Source organism: Onychostruthus taczanowskii, unplaced genomic scaffold (assembly GCF_017590055.1).
Source record: "Onychostruthus taczanowskii isolate IOZ18803 unplaced genomic scaffold, ASM1759005v1 scaffold188, whole genome shotgun sequence".
Classification (NCBI taxonomy): Eukaryota; Metazoa; Chordata; class Aves; order Passeriformes; family Passeridae; genus Onychostruthus; species Onychostruthus taczanowskii.
The window spans coordinates 636,722-660,252 of record NW_024499106.1 but is presented as its reverse complement, the minus strand read 5'-3'; the positions used below and the strand labels follow the sequence as shown (position 1 = coordinate 660,252).

Below are 23,531 nucleotides of genomic sequence, written 5' to 3'. Positions count from 1 at the left end.
GACCCTGCCAGGGGCTTGGCCCCCCCAACCCCACCCTGTCCCCACACTCCAATAACCCCCCTCCCCAAAACACCGAGAGGGAACCAGCCCTGCCACCCCCAGCTGGGAAGTACCCCCTCTTCCCCCAGTTTGGGAACTGCCCACCCCCAGTGTGGGTGCCCACTCCCCAATTGGGAAGTACCACCCCCCAGTCTGGGGTGCCCCCACACTTTGGGGTCCCCCTCCCAGTTTAGGGTGCCCACCCCCCAGTTGGGAAATGCCCTCCCCCCAGTTTGGGGTGCCCCCCACACTCTGGGGTCCCCCTCCCAGTTTAGGGTGCCCACCCCCTAGTTGGGAAATGGCCCCCCACCAGTTCGGGGTGCCCTCCCCAGTTTGGAGTGCCCACCCCCCAGTTGGGAAATGCAAACCCCAGTTCAGAAGTTCCCCCTCCCCACCCAGTTTGGGGTGCCCTCCTCCAGTTTGGGGTGCCCCTCTCAGTTCAGGGTGCCCTCCCCCAGTTGGGAAATGCCCTCCCCTCAGTTTGGGGTGCCCCCCACAGTTCAGGGTGCCCCCCCGGTTGGGAAATGCCCTCCCCCCCAATTTGGGGTGCCCCCCCTAGTCCTGAGTGCCCTCCCCAGTCCTGGGTGCCCCTTCCACAGCTGGGAAATGCAACCCCCCCAGTTTGGGGTGCCCTCCCCCAGTTCGGGGTGCCCTCCCCCAGTTCAGGGTGCCCTCCCCAGCCCGGGGTGCCCCCCCCAGTTCGGAAATGCCCCCCCAGGCCGGGTGCCCCCCAGCCCGTGCCCCTCACCCCGTGTTTGACGGTCTTGGCCGCGTGCGCCGCCTTCTTGCGGGCGTCGTACTGGGTGAGGACATCGATCAGCCCCATGAAATAAACCTCGCGCCGGGGGGCTCCTGGGGGGCACAGCCGGGGGGTGGTCAGCGCTCCCCCCCAGCCCCCCCTGCTCACCCTCGGCCCCGCGCAGGGCGTACACGTCCACGCAGGGGTCGAACTCGCCGGGCCCCAGGGGCCGGTAGGAGTTGAGGAGCCCCCCCAGACCCTCCGGGGAGGTGCCATAGGGGCCCCCCAGCCCCCCGTCATCGCCCCCCCCGAGCTCCTCTTCCTCCAGCTCCTCCTCCTCCTCCTGCTCGCCCCGCTCCACCTCGTGGATGCCCAGCAGCAGGCTGTAGTCCATCAGCTTCTGCTGCACCAGGAACTGAGGGGACACGGCGGGAATTGGGGGAGGTCACCCCAAAAACACTCGGGGGCTTCACCCCAAAACCCCCAGAGCCTGGGCACTGTGACCCCCCACAGCCATCGAATACTGGACATGGTCCCCAAAAACCCCCTGGACACTCAGGGCTGGGGGGACAAACAAAGGGTCTTTAGGGGTGGGGGACATCCCCATGGCCATGGAGAGCCCCCCAAAACCCTCAGGGCCTGGACACTGTGACCCCCACAGCCTAAAAAGCCCCAGACTCTCAGGGCTGGGGGAACAAGCAGGAGGTCATTAGGGGTGGGGGACATTCTCATGGCCACAGAGAGAGCCCCCCCAAATCCTCAGAGCCTGGACACTGTGACCCCCACAGCCTAAAAAGCCCCAGACTCTCAGGGCTGGGGGAACAAGCAGGAGGGCATTAGGGGTGGGGGACATCGCCATGGCCATGGAGAGCCCCCCAAAACCCTCAGGGCCTGGACACTGTGACCCCCACAGCCTAAAAAGCCCCAGACTCTCAGGGCTGGGGGAACAAGCAGGAGGGCATTAGGGGTGGGGGACATCGCCATGGCCATGGAGAGCCCCCCAAAACCCTCAGAGCCTGGACACTGTGACCCCCACAGCCCAAAAAGCCCCAGACTCTCAGGGCTGAGGGGACAAACAAGGGGTCATTAGGGGTGGGGGACATTCTCATGGCCACAGGGAGAGCCCCCCCAAATCCTCAGAGCTTGAGCACTGAGAAAGAGACCCCCACAGCCCAAAAAACCCCTGGACTCTCAGGGCCGGGGGGACAAGCAAGGGGTCATTAGGGGTCACAGGGAGAGCCCCGCCAAAACCCCCAGAGCCTGGGCACTGAGAAAGAGACCCCCACAGCCCAAAAACCCCCCAACTCTCAGGGCTGAGGGGACAAACAAGGGGTCATTAGGGGTCGGGACACTCTCATGGCCACTGTTGGAGGCCCCCCAAACTCCCAGGGCCTGGGCACTGTGACCCCCACAGCCATCAAATACTGGACATGGTCCCCAAAAACCCCCTGGACTCTCAGGGCTGGGGGGACAAACAAGGGGTCATTGGGGGGGGGGACACTCTCATGGTCACAGGGAGAGCCCCCCCAAATCCTCAGAGCCAGGGCACAGGGGAGCCTCCCCCCAAACCCTCAGAGCGTGGGCACAGGGAGGCCAAACAAAGGGTCACTTTGGGTGGGCAGAGCCCCCCAGTCCCCTCAGACCCCCTAGGGGTGCAGCCCCCCATCCCCACCTCCACGTCCCGCTTGAGCTTGTCCATGAAGTCGCGCTGCTGCTCCTCCTCCACGAACACCTTCTCGTTCTTGTTGAGGAAATCCACGTCCTTCAGGGTGGGCAGCTCCTTGCCCTGGGGAGGGACAGGGGGTGCAGCCCCCCCCGGACACCCCTGAGCTGGAGGGGGCACCCCAGGGCTGCAGGACCCCCCAGGCTGTGCCTCTGGGGGTCACGGGCCAGCCCCTCCCCAGGGAAACATTCGTGGGGGGAGGGGGGCAGGCTGTGAGCTGTCATTATTGGGGAGGGCGGAAACCGAGGCATGGAGACCACCCCCTCCAAAATTTGGGGGGTTCACAGCACCCTCCTGCAGTACCTTCTCCTTGTCACTGGCCTCTCGGTCCACGAGGGAGCCCTGGAGGGAACAGAGGGGACAGGAGGGTTTGGGGGGAGGCTGCCCCACAGCAGGGCCAGAGGGGCTCAGGCCAGGGACAGGGGACACGGGCACCAGGGACAGGGGCACCAGGGACAGGGGACACGGGCACACGAGGGACAGGGGACATGGGCACCAGGGACAGGGGACATGGGCAGCAGGGACAGCGGACACGGGCACCCAGGGACAGGGGACATAGGCACCAGGGACAGGGGACACGGTCACCCAGGGACAGGGGACACGGGCACCCGGGGACATGGCCATCCCCGGGGACAGCATGACACCGCCACCTGGGGACAGTGTGACACAGGCGCCCAGGGACACGGCCATACTGAAGACACAGGTGACACAGCCACACAGGTCACACGGCCATCCCCAGGGACAGCGTGACATGGGCACCCGGGGACAGCGTGACACGGCCATCCAGGGACACAGCCACCCCCAGGGACACCGGTGACACAGCCACACAGGTGACACCCCCAGGGACACAGGTGACACCCCTTGGCAGACAGGTGACACCCCAGGGACACAGGTGACCCCCAGGCACACAGGTGACACCCCAGGCACACAGGTGACACCCAGGGCACACAGGTGACCCCCAGGCACACAGGTGACACCCAGGGACAGAGGTGACCCCCGGGCACACAGGTGACCCCTCAATGACACAGGTGTCCCCTGTCCGTACCTGGTGGTAGTGGCACAGCAGCCCGTGCACGTCGGCCACGTCCTCGCTCGACAGCTCCTTCAGCACCAGCGTGCGGTCAGCCGAGAGCAGCAGGCGGTGCCCACTGCCCGCCCAGCGCGGGGGGCTGCGCGCCAGGGACACCTGGGACACACGGGGACACCGGTGACACACGGGGACACACAGACAGGGACACCAGGGACACACAGACAGGGACACCGGGGACACACGGGGACACCGGTGACAACGGGGACACACAGACAGGGACACCGGGGACACACAGACAGGGACACCGGGGACACACGGGGACACCGGTGACACATGGGCAGGGACACCTGGGACACATGGGCAGGGACACCTGAGACACACGGGCAGGGACACCTGGGACACACGGAGACACCGGTGACACACGGGGACACTGACAGGGACACACAGACAGGGACACCGGGGACACACGGGGACACCGACAGGGACACACAGACAGGGACACACGGTGACACACAGACAGGGACACCGGGGACACACAGACAGGGACACCTGGGACACACGGGGACACCGGGGACACACGGGGACACACAGGGACACACAGGGACACACAGGGACAAACAGACAGGGACACCTGGGACAGACAGGGACACCTGGGACACACAGCCAGGGACACCAGTGACACAGCCACCCAGGCACACCAGTGACACAGCCACTCCAGGGACACCTGGGGGCACACAGCGAGGGACACAGGTGACACAGCCACCTCTGGGCACACAGGTGACACAGCTGACATCAGTGACCCAGCCACCCCACACCAGGGACACTGGAGGGCACACAGCCAGGGACACAGGTGACACAGCCACCCCCAGGGACACAGGTGACAGGGGTGACACTGGTGACACAGCCACCCCTGCTCACACAGGTGACACAGCCAGGGACACAGGTGACACAGCCACCCCACACCAGGGACACTGGAGGGCACACAACCAGGGACACAGGTGACACAGCCACCTCTGGGCACACAGGTGACACAGCTGACACCGGTGACACAGGTGACACAGCCACCCCTGGGCACACAGGAGACACAGGTGACCCAGCCGCCCCACTCCAGGGACCCTGGGGACACATGGCCAGGGGACACAGGTGACCAAGCTGCCCCACACCAGGGACCCTGGGGACACATGGCCAGGGGACACAGGTGGCCCAGAGCCCCACTCCAGGGACCCTGGGGACACGGGGCTGGGGACAGGTGGCCCAGAGTCCCACTCCAGGGACCCTGGGGACACGGGGCTGGGGACAGGTGGCCCAGAGTCCCACTCCAGGGACCCTGGGGACACGGGGCTGGGGACAGGTGGCCCAGAGTCCCACTCCAGGGACCCTGGGGACACGGGGCTGGGGACAGGTGGCCCAGAGTCCCACTCCAGGGACCCTGGGGACACGGGGCTGGGGACAGGTGGCCCAGAGTCCCACTCCAGGGACCCTGGGGACACGGGGCTGGGGACAGGTGGCCCAGAGTCCCACTCCAGGGGACCCTGGGGACACGGGGTGGGGACAGGTGGCCCGGGGTCCCCAGCCCACCTGGTAGTCCTGGTCGTCGACGCCGAAGCGCTCGCGCAGGTTGCGGAACACCTGGGGACAGTACTCCTTGAACTTGAAGTGGCTGGGCAGGTTCTCCCTGGGGGGGGGGCTCACGTGAGTTTTTGGGGTCCCCCCCGGGACGCTGCCCCCGTGCCCCCCCGGCGCTCACCTGTTGAACAGGTGATTGTTGACCTTGATCTTGGAGCTGGCTTTGAAGTCGTCGGGCAGCAGCATCACGGGCAGCGGCACCTGGCTCAGCTCGTTGATCTGGGGAGGGGCGGTGGGACCCCCGGGAATGGGGGGACCCCCGAGTGTGGGGATGGGGGCACGGGATAGCAGGGGATGGAGCCCAGGGATGAGGGGCAATGGGGGTCCCGGGGGGATGGGGACACGGGATGGGGGCAGTGGGGGTCCCGGGGGATGGGGACACAGGATCCCTGAGGGGATGGAGGCACGGGACAGGGACACGGGATGGGGACATGGGATGGGGACACGGGATGGGGGCAATGGGGGTCCCGGGGGATGGGGACACGGGATCCCTGAGGGCATGGAGCCGAGGGACGGGGGGCAATGGGGGTCCCGGAGGCAATGGGGATCCCGAGGGATGGAGCCCAGGGATGGAACTGAGGGACGGAGACACGGGATGGAAACACGGGATCCCGGGGGATGCAGCTGAGGGGCTTGGGGCAATGGGGGCCCCCGGGGGATGGAGCCGAGGGATAGGGACATAGGATGGGGACACGGGAAGGGACACGGGACCCCGGAGATGGAGCCGAGGGACGGGGGCAGTGGGGACCCCGGGGGATGGAGCCCAGGGATGGGGACACGGGAAGGGACACAGGATGGGGACACGGGACCCCGGGGGACGGGGACACGGGACGGGGCAATGGGGACCCCGGGCAGGCGGGACGCGACGGCTCCGGGGGAGACGACGGTGCCAGGAAGGGACACGGGGGGCTGCGGGGAGCACACGCGGGGTCCCGGAGGGACGGGCACGGATACCCCGGGACCGGCTGAGGAGCGGGGATCCCAGGGCCGCGGGGGTACCGGGGCAGAGCCGCGGGGTCCCGGTGCGGGCTGCTGACCTGGTGCGTGACCCCCCAGGCCAGCACGGCCAGCAGCGGGTCCGCCGCCCGCGGCAGCTTCACGCGCTGCGGCACGAAGCGCTTCTGCTTCTTCTTCGTGCGGGCGGCGCCGGGGCCGGGCCCGGGGCCGGGGCCGGGACAGGGACCCGCCGCCGTCGCCGCCGCCATGGCCGCCGCTTCCGCCGCTTCCGCCGCCGCTTCCGCCGCTTCCGCCGCCGCTTCCGCCCGGCCCCGGCGCTGCACCGGAACCCGGAAGTGGCGCCAGGAGCGGGGCGGGGCTGGCCCCGGGGGACCGCGCTGCCGCTAGGGGGAGCCACAGGCGACGGGCGGCGCGTGCAGGGGCGTGGGAAACCGATAGGGGGCGCCAAACACCCCGGGGGACACGTGATCGGGACACGTGACAGGGACCGGTGACAGGGGCAGGTGACAGGGACACGTGTGACACCTGCACGACACACGTGTGACACCTGCAGGGGACAGGTGTGACACCGGGAAGGGACAGCTGTGTCACTGCCGCAGGGGACACGTGTGACACTGACAGGGGACACCTGTGATCTCCACAGAGGACATCTGTGACCCACAGGGACAGGTGTGACCCCACAGGGGCTCCAGGTGTGCCCTGGTGGCTCCAGGTGTGCCCTGGCTGTCCCCAAGCTCTTCAGGTGGGACAGGAGAAGCGGGAGGAGTGACAGAGGGACAGTGACGGTCACCATGAAGGTGACAATGATGGCAGTCGTGAAGGTGACAGAGAAGGTGACACTGAGGAAGATGATGATGGTCATGATAATGAAGGGGACAACGAAGATGAAGGTGATGATGAAGGTGACAATGAAGGTGATGACAAAGGTGATGATGATGATGAAGATGACGATGAACTTAACAATGATGAAGGTGACACGGATGAAGGTGACAATGAAGGTGACAATGATGAAGATGATGATGAAGATGATGACAAAGGTGACGAAAAAGATTATGGCGAAGGTGACGATGATGAAGATGACAATGAAGATGGTGACGAAGGCGGCACAGCCGGGTGCCCGGGGGCGGGGCCGGGACGGGGCCGGGGGCGGGGCCATCAGCAGGGGCTGTCCCGCAGAGCTCCCGCGGCCTCGGGCACCGGAGCGGCCTCACCTGGCCAGGTGACCCCTGGGCACTGACCCTGCCAGGAGCCCGGGGTGTGACACAGAGCCCGGGGTGTGACACAGAGCCATGGGTGTGACACAGAGCTCAGGGTGTGACACAGAGCCCGGGGTGTGACACAGAGCCAAGGGTGTGACACAGAGCCATGGGTGTGACACAGAGCCCGGGGTGTGACACAGAGCCCGGGGTGTGACACAGAGCTCAGGGTGTCCTGAGCTCGGGGGGTGACACCGAACCCTGGGGGTGACACAGAGCCCCTGGGTGTGACACAGAGCTCAGGGTGTGACACAGAGCCCGGGGTGTGACACAGAGCCCTGGGTGTGACACAGAGCCTTGAGTGTGACACAGAGCTCAGGGTGTGATACAGAGCCATGGGTGCGACACAGAGCTCAGGGTGTGACACAGAGCCCTGGGTGTGACACAGAGCCTTGAGAGTGACACAGAGCTCAGGGTGTGATACAGAGCCCTGGGTGTGACACAGAGCCTTGAGAGTGACACAGAGCTCAGGGTGTGATACAGAGCCCTGGGTGTGACACAGAGCCTTGAGAGTGACACAGAGCTCAGGGTGTGATACAGAGCCCTGGGTGTGACACAGAGCCTTGAGAGTGACACAGAGCTCAGGGTGTGATACAGAGCCCTGGGTGTGACACAGAGCCTTGAGAGTGACACAGAGCTCAGGGTGTGATACAGAGCCCTGGGTGTGACACAGAGCCTTGAGAGTGACACAGAGCTCAGGGTGTGATACAGAGCCCTGGGTGTGACACAGAGCCTTGAGAGTGACACAGAGCTCAGGGTGTGATACAGAGCCCTGGGTGTGACACAGAGCCTTGAGAGTGACACAGAGCTCAGGGTGTGATACAGAGCCCTGGGTGTGACACAGAGCCTTGAGAGTGACACAGAGCTCAGGGTGTGATACAGAGCCCTGGGTGTGACACAGAGCCTTGAGAGTGACACAGAGCTCAGGGTGTGATACAGAGCCCTGGGTGTGACACAGAGCCTTGAGAGTGACACAGAGCTCAGGGTGTGATACAGAGCCCTGGGTGTGACACAGAGCCTTGAGAGTGACACAGAGCTCAGGGTGTGATACAGAGCCCTGGGTGTGACACAGAGCCTTGAGAGTGACACAGAGCTCAGGGTGTGATACAGAGCCCTGGGTGTGACACAGAGCCTTGAGAGTGACACAGAGCTCAGGGTGTGATACAGAGCCCTGGGTGTGACACAGAGCCTTGAGAGTGACACAGAGCTCAGGGTGTGATACAGAGCCCTGGGTGTGACACAGAGCCTTGAGAGTGACACAGAGCTCAGGGTGTGATACAGAGCCCTGGGTGTGACACAGAGCCTTGAGAGTGACACAGAGCTCAGGGTGTGATACAGAGCCCTGGGTGTGACACAGAGCCTTGAGAGTGACACAGAGCTCAGGGTGTGATACAGAGCCCTGGGTGTGACACAGAGCCTTGAGAGTGACACAGAGCTCAGGGTGTGATACAGAGCCCTGGGTGTGACACAGAGCCTTGAGAGTGACACAGAGCTCAGGGTGTGATACAGAGCCCTGGGTGTGACACAGAGCCTTGAGAGTGACACAGAGCTCAGGGTGTGATACAGAGCCCTGGGTGTGACACAGAGCCTTGAGAGTGACACAGAGCTCAGGGTGTGATACAGAGCCCTGGGTGTGACACAGAGCCTTGAGAGTGACACAGAGCTCAGGGTGTGATACAGAGCCCTGGGTGTGACACAGAGCCTTGAGAGTGACACAGAGCTCAGGGTGTGATACAGAGCCCTGGGTGTGACACAGAGCCTTGAGAGTGACACAGAGCTCAGGGTGTGATACAGAGCCCTGGGTGTGACACAGAGCCTTGAGAGTGACACAGAGCTCAGGGTGTGATACAGAGCCCTGGGTGTGACACAGAGCCTTGAGAGTGACACAGAGCTCAGGGTGTGATACAGAGCCCTGGGTGTGACACAGAGCCTTGAGAGTGACACAGAGCTCAGGGTGTGATACAGAGCCCTGGGTGTGACACAGAGCCTTGAGAGTGACACAGAGCTCAGGGTGTGATACAGAGCCCTGGGTGTGACACAGAGCCTTGAGAGTGACACAGAGCTCAGGGTGTGATACAGAGCCCTGGGTGTGACACAGAGCCTTGAGAGTGACACAGAGCTCAGGGTGTGATACAGAGCCCTGGGTGTGACACAGAGCCTTGAGAGTGACACAGAGCTCAGGGTGTGATACAGAGCCCTGGGTGTGACACAGAGCCTTGAGAGTGACACAGAGCTCAGGGTGTGATACAGAGCCCTGGGTGTGACACAGAGCCTTGAGAGTGACACAGAGCTCAGGGTGTGATACAGAGCCCTGGGTGTGACACAGAGCCTTGAGAGTGACACAGAGCTCAGGGTGTGATACAGAGCCCTGGGTGTGACACAGAGCCTTGAGAGTGACACAGAGCTCAGGGTGTGATACAGAGCCCTGGGTGTGACACAGAGCCTTGAGAGTGACACAGAGCTCAGGGTGTGATACAGAGCCCTGGGTGTGACACAGAGCCTTGAGAGTGACACAGAGCTCAGGGTGTGATACAGAGCCCTGGGTGTGACACAGAGCCTTGAGAGTGACACAGAGCTCAGGGTGTGATACAGAGCCCTGGGTGTGACACAGAGCCTTGAGAGTGACACAGAGCTCAGGGTGTGATACAGAGCCCTGGGTGTGACACAGAGCCTTGAGAGTGACACAGAGCTCAGGGTGTGATACAGAGCCCTGGGTGTGACACAGAGCCTTGAGAGTGACACAGAGCTCAGGGTGTGATACAGAGCCCTGGGTGTGACACAGAGCCTTGAGAGTGACACAGAGCTCAGGGTGTGATACAGAGCCCTGGGTGTGACACAGAGCCTTGAGAGTGACACAGAGCTCAGGGTGTGATACAGAGCCCTGGGTGTGACACAGAGCCTTGAGAGTGACACAGAGCTCAGGGTGTGATACAGAGCCCTGGGTGTGACACAGAGCCTTGAGAGTGACACAGAGCTCAGGGTGTGATACAGAGCCCTGGGTGTGACACAGAGCCTTGAGAGTGACACAGAGCTCAGGGTGTGATACAGAGCCCTGGGTGTGACACAGAGCCTTGAGAGTGACACAGAGCTCAGGGTGTGATACAGAGCCCTGGGTGTGACACAGAGCCTTGAGAGTGACACAGAGCTCAGGGTGTGATACAGAGCCCTGGGTGTGACACAGAGCCTTGAGAGTGACACAGAGCTCAGGGTGTGATACAGAGCCCTGGGTGTGACACAGAGCCTTGAGAGTGACACAGAGCTCAGGGTGTGATACAGAGCCCTGGGTGTGACACAGAGCCTTGAGAGTGACACAGAGCTCAGGGTGTGATACAGAGCCCTGGGTGTGACACAGAGCCTTGAGAGTGACACAGAGCTCAGGGTGTGATACAGAGCCCTGGGTGTGACACAGAGCCTTGAGAGTGACACAGAGCTCAGGGTGTGATACAGAGCCCTGGGTGTGACACAGAGCCTTGAGAGTGACACAGAGCTCAGGGTGTGATACAGAGCCCTGGGTGTGACACAGAGCCTTGAGAGTGACACAGAGCTCAGGGTGTGATACAGAGCCCTGGGTGTGACACAGAGCCTTGAGAGTGACACAGAGCTCAGGGTGTGATACAGAGCCCTGGGTGTGACACAGAGCCTTGAGAGTGACACAGAGCTCAGGGTGTGATACAGAGCCCTGGGTGTGACACAGAGCCTTGAGAGTGACACAGAGCTCAGGGTGTGATACAGAGCCCTGGGTGTGACACAGAGCCTTGAGAGTGACACAGAGCTCAGGGTGTGATACAGAGCCCTGGGTGTGACACAGAGCCTTGAGAGTGACACAGAGCTCAGGGTGTGATACAGAGCCCTGGGTGTGACACAGAGCCTTGAGAGTGACACAGAGCTCAGGGTGTGATACAGAGCCCTGGGTGTGACACAGAGCCTTGAGAGTGACACAGAGCTCAGGGTGTGATACAGAGCCCTGGGTGTGACACAGAGCCTTGAGAGTGACACAGAGCTCAGGGTGTGATACAGAGCCCTGGGTGTGACACAGAACCCTGGGTGAGACACAGAGCCCTGGGTGTGACACAGAGCTCAGGGTGTGACACAGAGCCCTGGGTGTGACACAGAGCCATGGTTGTGACACAGAGCCCGGGGTGTGACACAGAGCCCTGAGTGTGACACAGAGCTCAGGATGTGACAGTGCCCCTGGCACAGTCTGAGGAGTGGCTGGAGCAGCCGCGGTGACCGGGCAGGGCCGTGGGGACAGTGACCACGAAGGGGTGGAGTGACCATGAAGCACTGGAGTGACTACAAGGCATGGGGACACTGGGAGGAAGGAGGGACCCTGATGTGGGACCCCACGAGGGGCGGAGGGACCCCAGAGCTGCTCCCCCAGCTGAGCCCGGCCTGGGCTGGACTTTGGGGACAGGCAGGTCCTGCCACCCCAGCCTGGTCACAGGCAGCTCCTGCCACCCCAGCCTGGTGTCCTCCTGTGACCGAGGGACCGGCCAGCAGGGCTGGGAGGGCTGGGCTGAGCCTCCCTGCACTCAGGACAGCTCTGGATGTGTCTCTGATCTTCTGGAAAGTTCTGGATGTGTCTGTGCTCTTCAGGAAAGTTCTGGATGTCTCCCTGCACTCAGGACAGCTCTGGATGTGTCCCTGCTCTTTAGGAAAGTTCTGGACCCTCAGAATTCCCTGTTCCTCAGGAACACTATGGATGTCTCTCTGCTCTTCAGGAAGGCTCTGTATGTGTCCCTGAATTCTAGAAAGTTCTGGATGTGTCCCTGCTCCTCAGGAAGGCTCTGGTGCCTGCAGCATCCCCTCCAGCAGTGTCTGACCTGGCCTGGCTGGGGGATCTCCATGGGGACACTGGGGACATCTCCATGGGGACACTGGAGGCATCTCCATGGGGACACTGGGGACATCTCCATGGGGACACTGAGTGGGTCTCCATGGGGACACTGGGGGGATCTCCATGGGGACACTGGGGGCATCTCCATGGGGACACTGGGGGCATCTCCATGGCGACACTGGGGACATCTCCCTGGGGCCACTGGGGGATCTCCATGGGGACGCTGGGGGATCTCCATGGGGACGCTGGGGGATCTCCATGGGGACACTGGGGGGCATCACCATGGGGACACTGGAGGGATCTCCATGGGGACACTGAGTGGGTCTCCATGGGGACACTGGGGGGATCTCCATGGGGACACTGGGGACATCTCCATGGGGACACTGGGGGATCTCCATGGGGACACTGAGTGGGTCTCCATGGGGACCCTGAGTGGGTCTCCACGGGGACACTGGGGGGATCTCCATGGGAACACTGGGGGACATCTCCATGGGGACACTGGGGGGATCTCCATGGGGACACTGGGGGATCTCCATGGGGACACTCCAGGGGCTGGGGGTGCAGAACCAAGCCGGGGGGGGGCAGGACCTGGGGGCTGCCCAGGGCGGGTGCTGGGGCTGCTGCTGGGTCACACCTTCACTGGTGACCGGGACACAGTGCCCAGGTGACCCCGAGCTGGGTGGGACCAGGACAGGCGGGGTCCATGGGCTGGGGATGGAACCGGCAGGGCAGGGGTCACCCAGCAGGGTGGGGGTCACCCAGCAGGGCGGGGGTCACCAAGCAGGATTGGGGTCACCCAGCAGGGCAGGGGTCACTCAGCAGAGTGGGGCAGGGGTCACTCAGCAGGGGGAGGGTCCCCAGGGTGGGCGTCACTCGGTAGGGTTGGGGTCACCCAGCACGGGGAGGTGTCACCCAGCAGAGTGGGGATGGAAGCAACAGGGTGGGGGAGTCACCCAGCAGGGCAGGGGGGTCACCCAGCAGAGTTGGGGTCACGCAGCAGGATGGGAGGGTCCCCAGGGTGGGGGTCACCCAGCAGGGGAAGGGGAGGGTCACCCAGCAGAGTGGGGGTCACCAAGCAGGCTTAGGGTCACCCAGCAGGGTTGGGGTCACCCAGCAAGGGTCACCCAGCAGGGCAGGGGTCACCAAGGCCAAGGCCGGGTCCTGCTGGGTCACAACATCCCCATGGAATGTTCTGGGCTGGGCAGGAGAGGCCAGGGGGCCGGAAAAGGCCCTGGGGGCTGGGCCAGGGCTGGAGTGAGGCCAGCGGTGCCATGGGGCAGTGCCACCCCGGCTGCCACAGGAGCAGTGTGCCCACGGGGCAGTGCCAACCAGGCTGGGACAGGAGCAGTGTGCCCACGGGGCAGTGCCACCCGGGCTGGCACAGGAGCAGTGTGCCCATGGGGCAGTGCCACCCAGGCTGGCACAGGAGCAGTGACCCATCTGTGCCCACGGGGCACTGCCACCCCAGCTGGCACAGGAGCAGTGTGACCACGGGGCAGTGCCATCCGGGCTGGGACAGGGCTGGAGCTGTGCCCACGGGGCAGTGCCACCCGGGCTGGGACAGGGCTGGAGCTGTGCCCATGGGGCAGTGCCACCCGGGCTGGCACAGGAGCAGTGTGACCACGGGGCAGTGCCACCCGGGCTGGCACAGGAGCAGTGTGCCCACAGGGCAGTGCCACCCGGGCTGGCACAGGGCTGGAGCTGTGCCCACGGGGCAGTGCCACCCGGGCTGGCACAGGAGCAGTGGCTGGCAGGAGCGGGGCCATGCCTGGCCCTGTTGGGGGCACTGCTCAGGCCGCCCCCCGGGCTGTGCCCCCATTTCAGGGGGCTGGAGCAGTGCAGGTGGCCAGGGAAGGGAGCGAGGCTTGGGAAAGGTCTGGGGGTGTTCGGGAGAGGGGGGCTCGGGGGCACCCCACGGCTGTCCCCTGTCCCTGACAGGGTGGCACTGGGCTGGCACTGCGGTGGGGCTGGGTGGGGTGAGGTGGCACTCGGGTGGCACTGAGGTGGCACTGGGGTGGCACTGGGCTGGCACGGGGGTGGCACTGAGGTGGCACTGGGGTGCGGCAGGTGCCCCTGCCCTGTCCCCAGCCTGGAACAGGCCAGGGAGAGCAGGGCTGGATCAGAGCTGTGGGAGTGGGGGGGGGGTGCTGCCCGGGGGGGGGGGTTTGGGGGGTCCCCGGGGAGGAATGAGGTGGGGGGTCTCTCACACGCGGGGGGGTGTCAGGAATGCAGGGGGGGGTCTCTCACCTGGGGGGCATTAACTGGCTGCCGTCTCCTGGCGCAGGGGGAAGAGCTTGGCCGCCTCCTCGGCCTCGCAGGCGCAGGACAGGTCACTCCTGGGGGGCACGGGGTGTCAGTTGTGCCCCCCCAACCCCAGCCCCCCCCCCCCGCGCCCCCCTCTCACCCGCTTGATGTCTGTCACGTTCCCTGCAAGGAACAGGAGCAGCTCCAGGGGGGCGTCTGGGCCCGCTGCGCCCCCCTCTCACCTGTTGTCATTGATGTCTGTCACGTTCCCTGCAAGGAACAGGAGCAGCTCCAGGGGGGCGTCTGGGGACACCCCGCCCCCCCCCATGGCGTCACCCCAACACTGGGGACACCCCCAGGGCCCCCCCTCACCATTATCCACGTTGAGCTGCTGGTAGGAGTCCGGGGGGGTGCTGGGGCGGGCCCCCCTCCCCCCGGTGCCCCCGTACCGATGTGGGCTCCGGGCCCCCTCCGCGCCCCCCGGGCCCGCACGGCCTCGCGGATCCGCTCCACCTCCTGCTGGTAGCGCCGCTTGTCCAGGCGCGCCCCCTCCTTGGCCGCCCTCAGCGCCCCTTCCAGGGCCTGCACTCGCCCAGCCGTAGCGCGCAGCCGCTTCTCCAGCTTCGGAAGCTCACAGCGCAGGTCTGCATTGTCACGGACCAGCTGTGCGACGCGTCAGTACCGGTACCGGCACCGGCACCCCGCCCGGAGCCGCTGCGGCACCGCCCGTGCCGCCCGCACCTGTCCCCGCAACCCCCGCCCCGGGGCTCGCAACGCGGGGTCCGCTCTGCCACGGACCAGCTGTGCGACACGGCAGAACCGGCACCGGCACCGGGACCCCACCGGGACTGGGACCCCGCCCGGACCCGCTGCGGCACCGCCCGTGCCGCCCGAACCTGCCCTGCCCCTGTCCCTGCCCCGCTCTGCCACGGACCAGCTGTGCGACACGGCAGAACCGGTACCGGCACCGGGACCCCGCCCGGACCCGCTGCGGCACCGCCCGTGCCGCCCGAACCTGCCCTGCCCCTGTCCCTGCCCCGCGCTGCCACGGACCAGCTGTGCGACGCGGCAGAACCGGCACCGGGACCCCACCGGGAGCGGGAGCCGCTCCCAACATCACCCGCACCTGCCCCGGCACCGGCATCGCACACACCGGTACCGGCACCGACACCCGCACACACCGGTACCGGCCCCGGCACCGACACCCGCACACACCGGTACCGGCACCGGCACATCCACACCCACTCACAGCCGCTGGTACCGGCACCGACACCCGCACGCAGCGGCTCCGGGTCGCACCAGCGCTGACACCGACACCCGCACACACCGATACCGGCGCGGGCAGCGACACCCGCGCACACCGGCACACACCGGTACCTGCACCGGCACGGACCCGCTCCGGTTCCGGCAGTGGCACCGGTACCGGGCACCCAGCGGCTCAGCCCCGCAGCCCGGCCCCTCAGACCCCCTGTCCCCGCAGGGCCTCGGGGGTCTCCGTGCCCCTAAGGGTGCCTGGGTGGGGTCTCCTTGCCCCCAGTGGTACGTGGGGGTGTCCCGGCTCCTCAAGCAGTGTCCCGGGCTGTCCCGGGCTGTTTCCCTTATCCCCCCCTTTTCCCCCATTTCCCCCCTTTCTTTCCCCATTTTCCCCCTTTTTCTCCCCCTTTTCCATCATTTTCTCCCCATTTCCCCCCTTTCTCCCCATTTTCCCCCCTCACTTTCTTGACTCGAGTCGTGACGTCTTGAACAAACAGCTTGCGCAGGTTGTGGAGGGTCTGGAGTTCACGGGCCTGGGGGGGGGGGGGGGGGGGGGGGGGGGGGGGGGGCCCCCGGGGCCCCCCAGCCTCCCCCAGGCTCCTCTGAGCCCCCCAGGACCCCCCACCTACCACGGTCTCCTCCAGCCCCTTGAGGTCCTGCTTGGACTGCTCGTGGCGCTCGTAGAGGAGCCTGGGGGGCAGAGACCCAAAATTAGGGGAGCTCCATCCAAGGGGGCACCCCTGGGTTGGGGGGGCCACCTAGGATTGGAGGGGGTCAGTACAAGGAGGGGAGGGCACCCCAAAGTTGGGAGGGTCACTTCAAGCTTGAGGGGGGCAGCCAAAGAACGGAAGTTCCAAGGTTAGGGGGACTCCGAGGTTGGGGAGCACCCCAAAGTTAAGGGGGGTCACTTGAAGGTTGGGGGATGCCTGGGGGTCCTGGGGGGCTTTGGGGGTCAAGTTTAGGGTCCCAAGGGTGGGGGCTGTGGGGTTTGGGGATCCTGGGGTGTCAGCAGGGTCGGGGTGATGAGTGGGGGGGGGGGAGGGTGAGGGAGGTGAGGGGGTGCACTGGGACCCCCAGACTCCCCCAGGCTCCTCTGAGCCCCCCAGGACCCCCCACCTACCACGGTCTCCTCCAGCCCCTTGAGGTCCTGCTTGGACTGCTCGTGGCGCTCGTAGAGGAGCCTGGGGGGCAGAGACCCAAAATTAGGGGAGCTCCATCCAAGGGGGCACCCCTGGGTTGGGGGGGCCACCTAGGATTGGAGGGGGTCAGTACAAGGAGGGGAGGGCACCCCAAAGTTGGGAGGGTCACTTCAAGCTTGAGGGGGGCAGCCAAAGAACGGAAGTTCCAAGGTTAGGGGGACTCCGAGGTTGGGGAGCACCCCAAAGTTAAGGGGGGTCACTTGAAGGTTGGGGGATGCCTGGGGGTCCTGGGGGGCTTTGGGGGTCAAGTTTAGGGTCCCAAGGGTGGGGGCTGTGGGGTTTGGGGATCCTGGGGTGTCAGCAGGGTCGGGGTGATGAGTGGGGGTCTGGTGGTGAGATGCTGGTGAGTTCTAGGATTGGGGTCCCCAGGGAAATGTGGGGAGCCCTGGGGGTTGGGTTGGGGTCCCCAGGGGAGCCCTGGGGGTTGGGGTCCCCAGGGTGATCACAGGGGTTGGGTTGGGGTCCCCAGGGAAATGTGGGGGAGCCCCGGGGGATTGGGTTGGGGGCCCCAGGGGAATCCCAAGGAGCCCTGGGGGTTGGGGTCCCCAGGAGGATCTAGGGGAGCCCCAGGAGTTGGGTTGGGGTCTTGAGCGGAATCTAGTGGAGCCCTGGGCGTTGGGTGGGGGTCCCCAGGGAAATGTAGGGGAGCGGTAGGGATTGGGTTGGGGTCCCCAAGGGAATGTGGGGAGCCCCAGAGGTTGGGTTGGGGTTCCCAGGAGAATGTGGGAAGGCCCAGGGGTTGGGTTGGGGTCTCCAGGGGAATGTGGGGAGCCCCAGAGGTTGGGTTGGGGTCCCCAGGGGAAGGTGGGGAGCCCCAGGGGTTGGGTTGGGGTCCCCAGGGGAAGGTGGGGAGCCCCAGGGGTTGGGTTGGGGTCCCAGGGGAGCCCCAGAGGCCCCGGGTTGGGGTCCTGGGGGTCTCACGTGAGCTCCTGCAGCCGCGCCGCCTTGGCCCGCTCCTCCGCCCGCAGCGCCTCATGCTCCGCCCGCAGCCGCTCCAGCTCCAGCTCCAGCTTCTGGTTCTGGCTGTGACGGACACACGGACACGGGTCAGGCATGGACGGACACGGGGACAGGGGTGGATGGACGGGAGGACACGGGAGCAAATGGATGGATGAGGGAAGGAAGGATGGACAGGACAAGAGTCGGGGTCAGGGGGTCAGGGTTGGGTGGAGGGATGGACACACGGGTGGGGAGAGCAGGGGACAGACGGCTGGATGGACAGACAGGGGGTCAGGAGATGGACAGACTGATGGACATGAGGTCAAGGGGGCTGAGGATGCATGGACAGCATCCAGGGGATGGATGGAGGATGGATGGATTATGGATGATGGATAGATGGATGGATGGATGGATGGATGGAGGGATGGATGGATGATGGATGGATGGATTATGGATGATGGATAGATGGATGGATGGATGGATGGATGGAGGGATGGATGGATGATGGATGGATGGATTATGGATGATGGATAGATGGATGGATGGATGGATGGATGGAGGGATGGATGGATGATGGATGGATGGATTATGGATGATGGATAGATGGATGGATGGATGGATGGATGGAGGGATGGATGGATGATGGATGGATGGATTATGGATGATGGATAGATGGATGGATGGATGGATGGATGGAGGGATGGATGGATGATGGATGGATGGATTATGGATGATGGATAGATGGATGGATGGATGGATGGATGGAGGGATGGATGGATGATGGATGGATGGATTATGGATGATGGATAGATGGATGGATGGATGGATGGATGGAGGGATGGATGGATGATGGATGGATGGATTATGGATGATGGATAGATGGATGGATGGATGGATGGATGGAGGGATGGATGGATGATGGATGGATGGATTATGGATGATGGATAGATGGATGGATGGATGGATGGATGGAGGGATGGATGGATGATGGATGGATGGATTATGGATGATGGATAGATGGATGGATGGATGGATGGATGGAGGGATGGATGGATGATGGATGGATGGATTATGGATGATGGATAGATGGATGGATGGATGGATGGATGGAGGGATGGATGGATGATGGATGGATGGATTATGGATGATGGATAGATGGATGGATGGATGGATGGATGGAGGGATGGATGGATGATGGATGGATGGATTATGGATGATGGATAGATGGATGGATGGATGGATGGATGGAGGGATGGATGGATGATGGATGGATGGATTATGGATGATGGATAGATGGATGGATGGATGGATGGATGGAGGGATGGATGGATGATGGATGGATGGATTATGGATGATGGATAGATGGATGGATGGATGGATGGATGGAGGGATGGATGGATGATGGATGGATGGATTATGGATGATGGATAGATGGATGGATGGATGGATGGATGGAGGGATGGATGGATGATGGATGGATGGATTATGGATGATGGATAGATGGATGGATGGATGGATGGATGGAGGATGGATGGATGGATGATGGATGGATGATGGATCGACAGATCCACGAGGGGATTGTCCTTGCCTGCCCCCCCTGTCCACCCCTCCAAGGATGAGTCAAGGAAGGGACAGGGCTGAGATCAGCATCAAGGGCAGGGCCAGGTCACAGCTGGGTCAGGAACAGGGTCGGGGTCAGGGTCTGGCTTGGGTTGGTGGGGGTCAGGGCCAGGTTTGGGGCCAGGTTTGAGGTCAGGTTTGGGGCCGGGTTTGGGGTCAGGTTCATATCCGGGTGGGCTCAGGGCTCTGGCCAGGTCGGGCTCTGGCCGGGGTCACTCACTCCCGCAGTTCGTCGATGGTTTTCTGCCGCTCGTTGACCTCGTCCCGCAGCCGCGCCAGCTGCTTGTGCTGGGCCTCGCGCTGGCTCTCGAGCTGCAGCTCCAGCGCCGCCTGCGCCCACGGGGGCCTCAGCTCGGGCACCCCAACATTTCCTGGGCACCCCAGCACCTCCCACCAGGGCACCTCCCAGGGACCCCACACACCAACACCCCGCAGGGATCCCTCACCCCAACATCCCTCAGGGACCCCTCATCCCAACACCTCCCAGGGATCCCACACCCCAAACACCTCCCGAGGACCCAAACACCCCAACATTCACGGGGACCCCACACCCCAACACCCCGCAGGGACCCCACAGCCCCAGAGACCCACGCACCCCAACATCCATGGGGACCCCACACCCCAACATCTCCTGGGACCCTCAGCTCACCCACATTCCCAGCGAGTCCTTGGAGCTGCCATCTCCCAGGGACCCCCACACCCTGCACCCAGCCTCATGGAGACCCCAACCTCCCCAGCACGCCCCCAACACCCCCAGACCCCCAGCACATCCCTGCTCCCCAGGGACCCTCACCCACCTCGAGCATGTCTCACACACGGTAAGAACCCCCAGCTGTCCCCCCTGCCCAACCCCCACAGCCTTCAGGGTCCGCGCCCCCACCCTGCGCCTGCAGCCTGGCCAGCTCCTCCCCGAGCGCGTCGTGCGCCTCCTCCAGGTGCCGCTTGCGCAGCTCCAGGCTCTGCGCGTACTCGGTCAGCGAGCGGATCTTCGCCTCGTGCTGCACCGGCACCGGCACCGGCCTCAGCCTCCGCCCGGGGGGCACCGGCACCCCCGGCCCGCTCCCGGCACCCGCCCCGCACCATCGCCCCAACACCCGCGGGGGCACCGCCCTGGCAACCCCCAACCCCGGGACCACCCTCAGGTGCCCCCCGACACCCCCAGGGGCACCTGACCCCGACACCCGCGGGAACGTCCCTCCAGCACCCCCAGGGCCACCCCCAGGTGCCCCCCAGCACCCCCAGGACCACCCGAACCTGCACACCCAGAGCCACCAAGCCCCCACCCCAGGGGAGTCAAACCCCTAGGGTCACCAAACCCAGGGTCACCAAACCCTTGGAGCCACCAAACTCCAGGACCCCTGAACCCCAGGGTCACCATGCCAGTAAACTCTGGTGCCACCAAACCCAGGGCTGAGAAATCCAGGGCCACCAAAACCCCAGGAAACCAAACCCTGGGTCACAGAACCCCTGGCCACCAAAACCTGGGGCCACCAAAACCTGGATCACAGAACCCCTGGCCACCAAATCCCGGGGCCACCAAAACCTGGGTCACAGAACCCCGGCCACCAAATCCGGGGCCACCAAAACCTGGGTCACAGAACCCCGGCCACCAAATCCGGGGCCACCAAAACCTGGGTCACAGAATCCCCAGGCCACCAAATTCTGGGGACACCAAAGCCTTCAGCTGCCAAACCTCAGAGCCACCAAACTGTGGCGTCACCAAATCTTGGGGGCACAAAACCCTGAGCCACCAAACCCTGGAGCCACTAAATCTTGGGTCACCAAAATGTGGGTCACAGAACCCCTGGGCCACCAAAGCCTGGTGTCACCAAATCCGAGGGTCACAAAACCCTGTGCCACCGGAGGCCGGGGTGCCCTGGCAGTGGCAGCGCCCGGCCCTGGCGCACCTGGGAGATGAGGAGCTGGCAGGAGGACAGCTCGCGCCCCGTCACCTCCAGCTTGCGGTGGCACTCCACCTGCAGGCTCTCCAGCTGCCGGCAGCGCTTCACCACCGACTTCACCTCCGACTTGATCTTGCTGATGTAGAGCCGGGCAACGGCGAACTCCTCCTCGATGGCCCCGCTCACCTCCACCGGCTGGCACGGCACGGCACGGCACGGCAGCGGGCACAGGAATGGCACAGAGTGGGTATGGCATGGCAGGGCAAGGCAGTGGGCACAGGAATGGCATAGTGTGGGTATGGCATGTCATGGCACGGCACGGCATGGCATGGCATGGAATGGAACAACATGGGTATGGCATGGAATGGCACGGCACGGCATGGCATGGCACGGCAGCGGGCACAGGAATGGCACAGAGTGGGTATGGCATGGCAGGGCAGGGCAGTGGGCACAGGAATGGTAGTGTAAGTATGGCATGTCATGGCACGGCACGGCATGGCATGGAATGGAACAACATGGGTATGGCATGTCATGGCACGGCACAGTGTGGGTATGGAATGGCATGGCACAGCATGGCATGGCACAGGAATGGCACAACATGGGTATGGCATGGAATGGCACGGCACGGCATGGCATGGAATGGAACAACATGGGTATGGCATGTCATGGCACGGCACAGTGTGGGTATGGAATGGCATGGCACAGCACAGGAATGGCACAGTATGGGTATGGCATGGCACGGCATGGGACAGGAATGGCACAGCGTGGGTATGGCACAGAACAGTGTGGGTATGGCATGACATGGCAGAGCACAGCATGGCGTGGCATGGCACAGTGTGGGTATGGCACAGCATGGGTATGGCACGGCACAGCACGGCATGGCACAGGTGTGTACCACACACAGGTACAGCGTGGCACAGCACAGCATGGCACGGCCAGCACACGGGTGTGGCACGGCATGGCATGTCATGGCACGGCACAGTGTGGGTATGGAATGGCATGGCACAGCACAGGAATGGCACAGTATGGGTATGGCATGGCACGGCATGGGACAGGAATGGCACAGCGTGGGTATGGCACAGAACAGTGTGGGTATGGCATGACATGGCAGAGCACAGCATGGCGTGGCATGGCACAGCATGGGTACCACACACAGGTACAGCGTGGCACAGCACAGCATGGCACGGCCAGCACACGGGTGTGGCACGGCATGGCACTGAATGGTGCAGGCATGTCCCGGGCACAGTGTGGCACAGGCATGTCCTGCACACGGGTGTGGCACGGGGATGGCACACGTGGGGGTGGCGTGGGCAGTGCAGGGGCACGGCGTGGCCGTGACATGACCGTGGCATGGGCGTGGCGTGGTCATGGCGTGGCACAGGCAGCACAGCCTGGCACGGGATGGGTGTGACACTCACGGGGTATGGTGGCATGGGCATCATGGAGACATGGAATGGGCATGGAAGGGATGCAGGATGGGCACGGCACAGCTAGAACAGTGTGGGTATGGCGTGACATGGCAGAGCACAGCATGGCGTGGCATGGCACAGTGTGGGTATGGCACAGCATGGGTATGGCACGGCACAGCACGGCATGGCACAGGTGTGTACCACACACAGGTACAGCGTGGCACAGCACAGCATGGCACGGCCAGCACACGGGTGTGGCACGGCATGGCACTGAATGGTGCAGGCATGTCCCGGGCACAGTGTGGCACAGGCATGTCCTGCACACGGGTGTGGCACGGGGATGGCACACGTGGGGGTGGCGTGGGCAGTGCAGGGGCACGGCGTGGCCGTGACATGACCGTGGCATGGGCGTGGCGTGGTCATGGCGTGGCACAGGCAGCACAGCCTGGCACGGGATGGGTGTGACACTCACGGGGTATGGTGGCATGGGCATCATGGAGACATGGAATGGGCATGGAAGGGATGCAGGATGGGCACGGCACAGCTGGGTGTGACATGGCACGGCTCTGCTGCATGGCACAGGCACAGCGTGGCACAGCATGGCAGGGACACCCCGCACGTGGGGAGGGCACGGCAGGGGCACATCCTACACGGCACAGACCTCCCCTCTCCCCCTGCCCCGTGCTCCCCGTGCCCCGGTGTCCCTGTGCCCCCCCCATGCCCGCTGTGCTCTCCGTGCCCCCCGCTCCCCCCGCTCC

At 64.1% G+C, this 23,531-nt stretch overlaps 2 protein-coding genes and 1 long non-coding RNA gene across 3 annotated transcripts in view; all 3 read right to left on the bottom strand.

Moving 5' to 3' along the window:
* PIP4K2C (phosphatidylinositol-5-phosphate 4-kinase type 2 gamma) overlaps positions 1 to 6,404 on the bottom strand; it is an 8,142-nt gene extending 1,738 nt beyond the window's left edge. The window contains exons 1-8 of the mRNA XM_041401247.1: positions 6,195 to 6,404; positions 5,279 to 5,376; positions 5,110 to 5,206; positions 3,451 to 3,687; positions 2,805 to 2,843; positions 2,451 to 2,564; positions 947 to 1,193; positions 788 to 891 (exon numbers count right to left, since the gene is read on the bottom strand). Of these exons, the coding sequence (XP_041257181.1) occupies positions 788 to 891; positions 947 to 1,193; positions 2,451 to 2,564; positions 2,805 to 2,843; positions 3,451 to 3,687; positions 5,110 to 5,206; positions 5,279 to 5,376; positions 6,195 to 6,362 (1,104 nt within the window). The 5' untranslated portion in view covers positions 6,363 to 6,404. The remainder of the gene's footprint in view (positions 1 to 787; positions 892 to 946; positions 1,194 to 2,450; positions 2,565 to 2,804; positions 2,844 to 3,450; positions 3,688 to 5,109; positions 5,207 to 5,278; positions 5,377 to 6,194) is intronic.
* An 8,047-nt stretch (positions 6,405 to 14,451) lies between these two features.
* Positions 14,452 to 14,874, bottom strand: LOC121334320. The gene is made up of 3 exons (XR_005952428.1): positions 14,824 to 14,874; positions 14,694 to 14,721; positions 14,452 to 14,543 (listed from the first exon to the last, which is right to left on the bottom strand). It is a non-coding gene; the product is annotated as an uncharacterized LOC121334320 (long non-coding RNA).
* A 21-nt stretch (positions 14,875 to 14,895) lies between these two features.
* Positions 14,896 to 23,531, bottom strand: part of KIF5A (kinesin family member 5A) — a gene marked incomplete at its 3' end in the record, with an annotated part of 22,847 nt that continues 14,211 nt past the window's right edge. Inside the window, 7 exon segments of the mRNA XM_041401246.1 lie at positions 14,896 to 15,209; positions 16,139 to 16,238; positions 16,826 to 16,886; positions 17,826 to 17,927; positions 19,684 to 19,834; positions 20,344 to 20,461; positions 21,371 to 21,559. Coding sequence (XP_041257180.1) covers positions 14,896 to 15,209; positions 16,139 to 16,238; positions 16,826 to 16,886; positions 17,826 to 17,927; positions 19,684 to 19,834; positions 20,344 to 20,461; positions 21,371 to 21,559 — 1,035 coding nt within the window.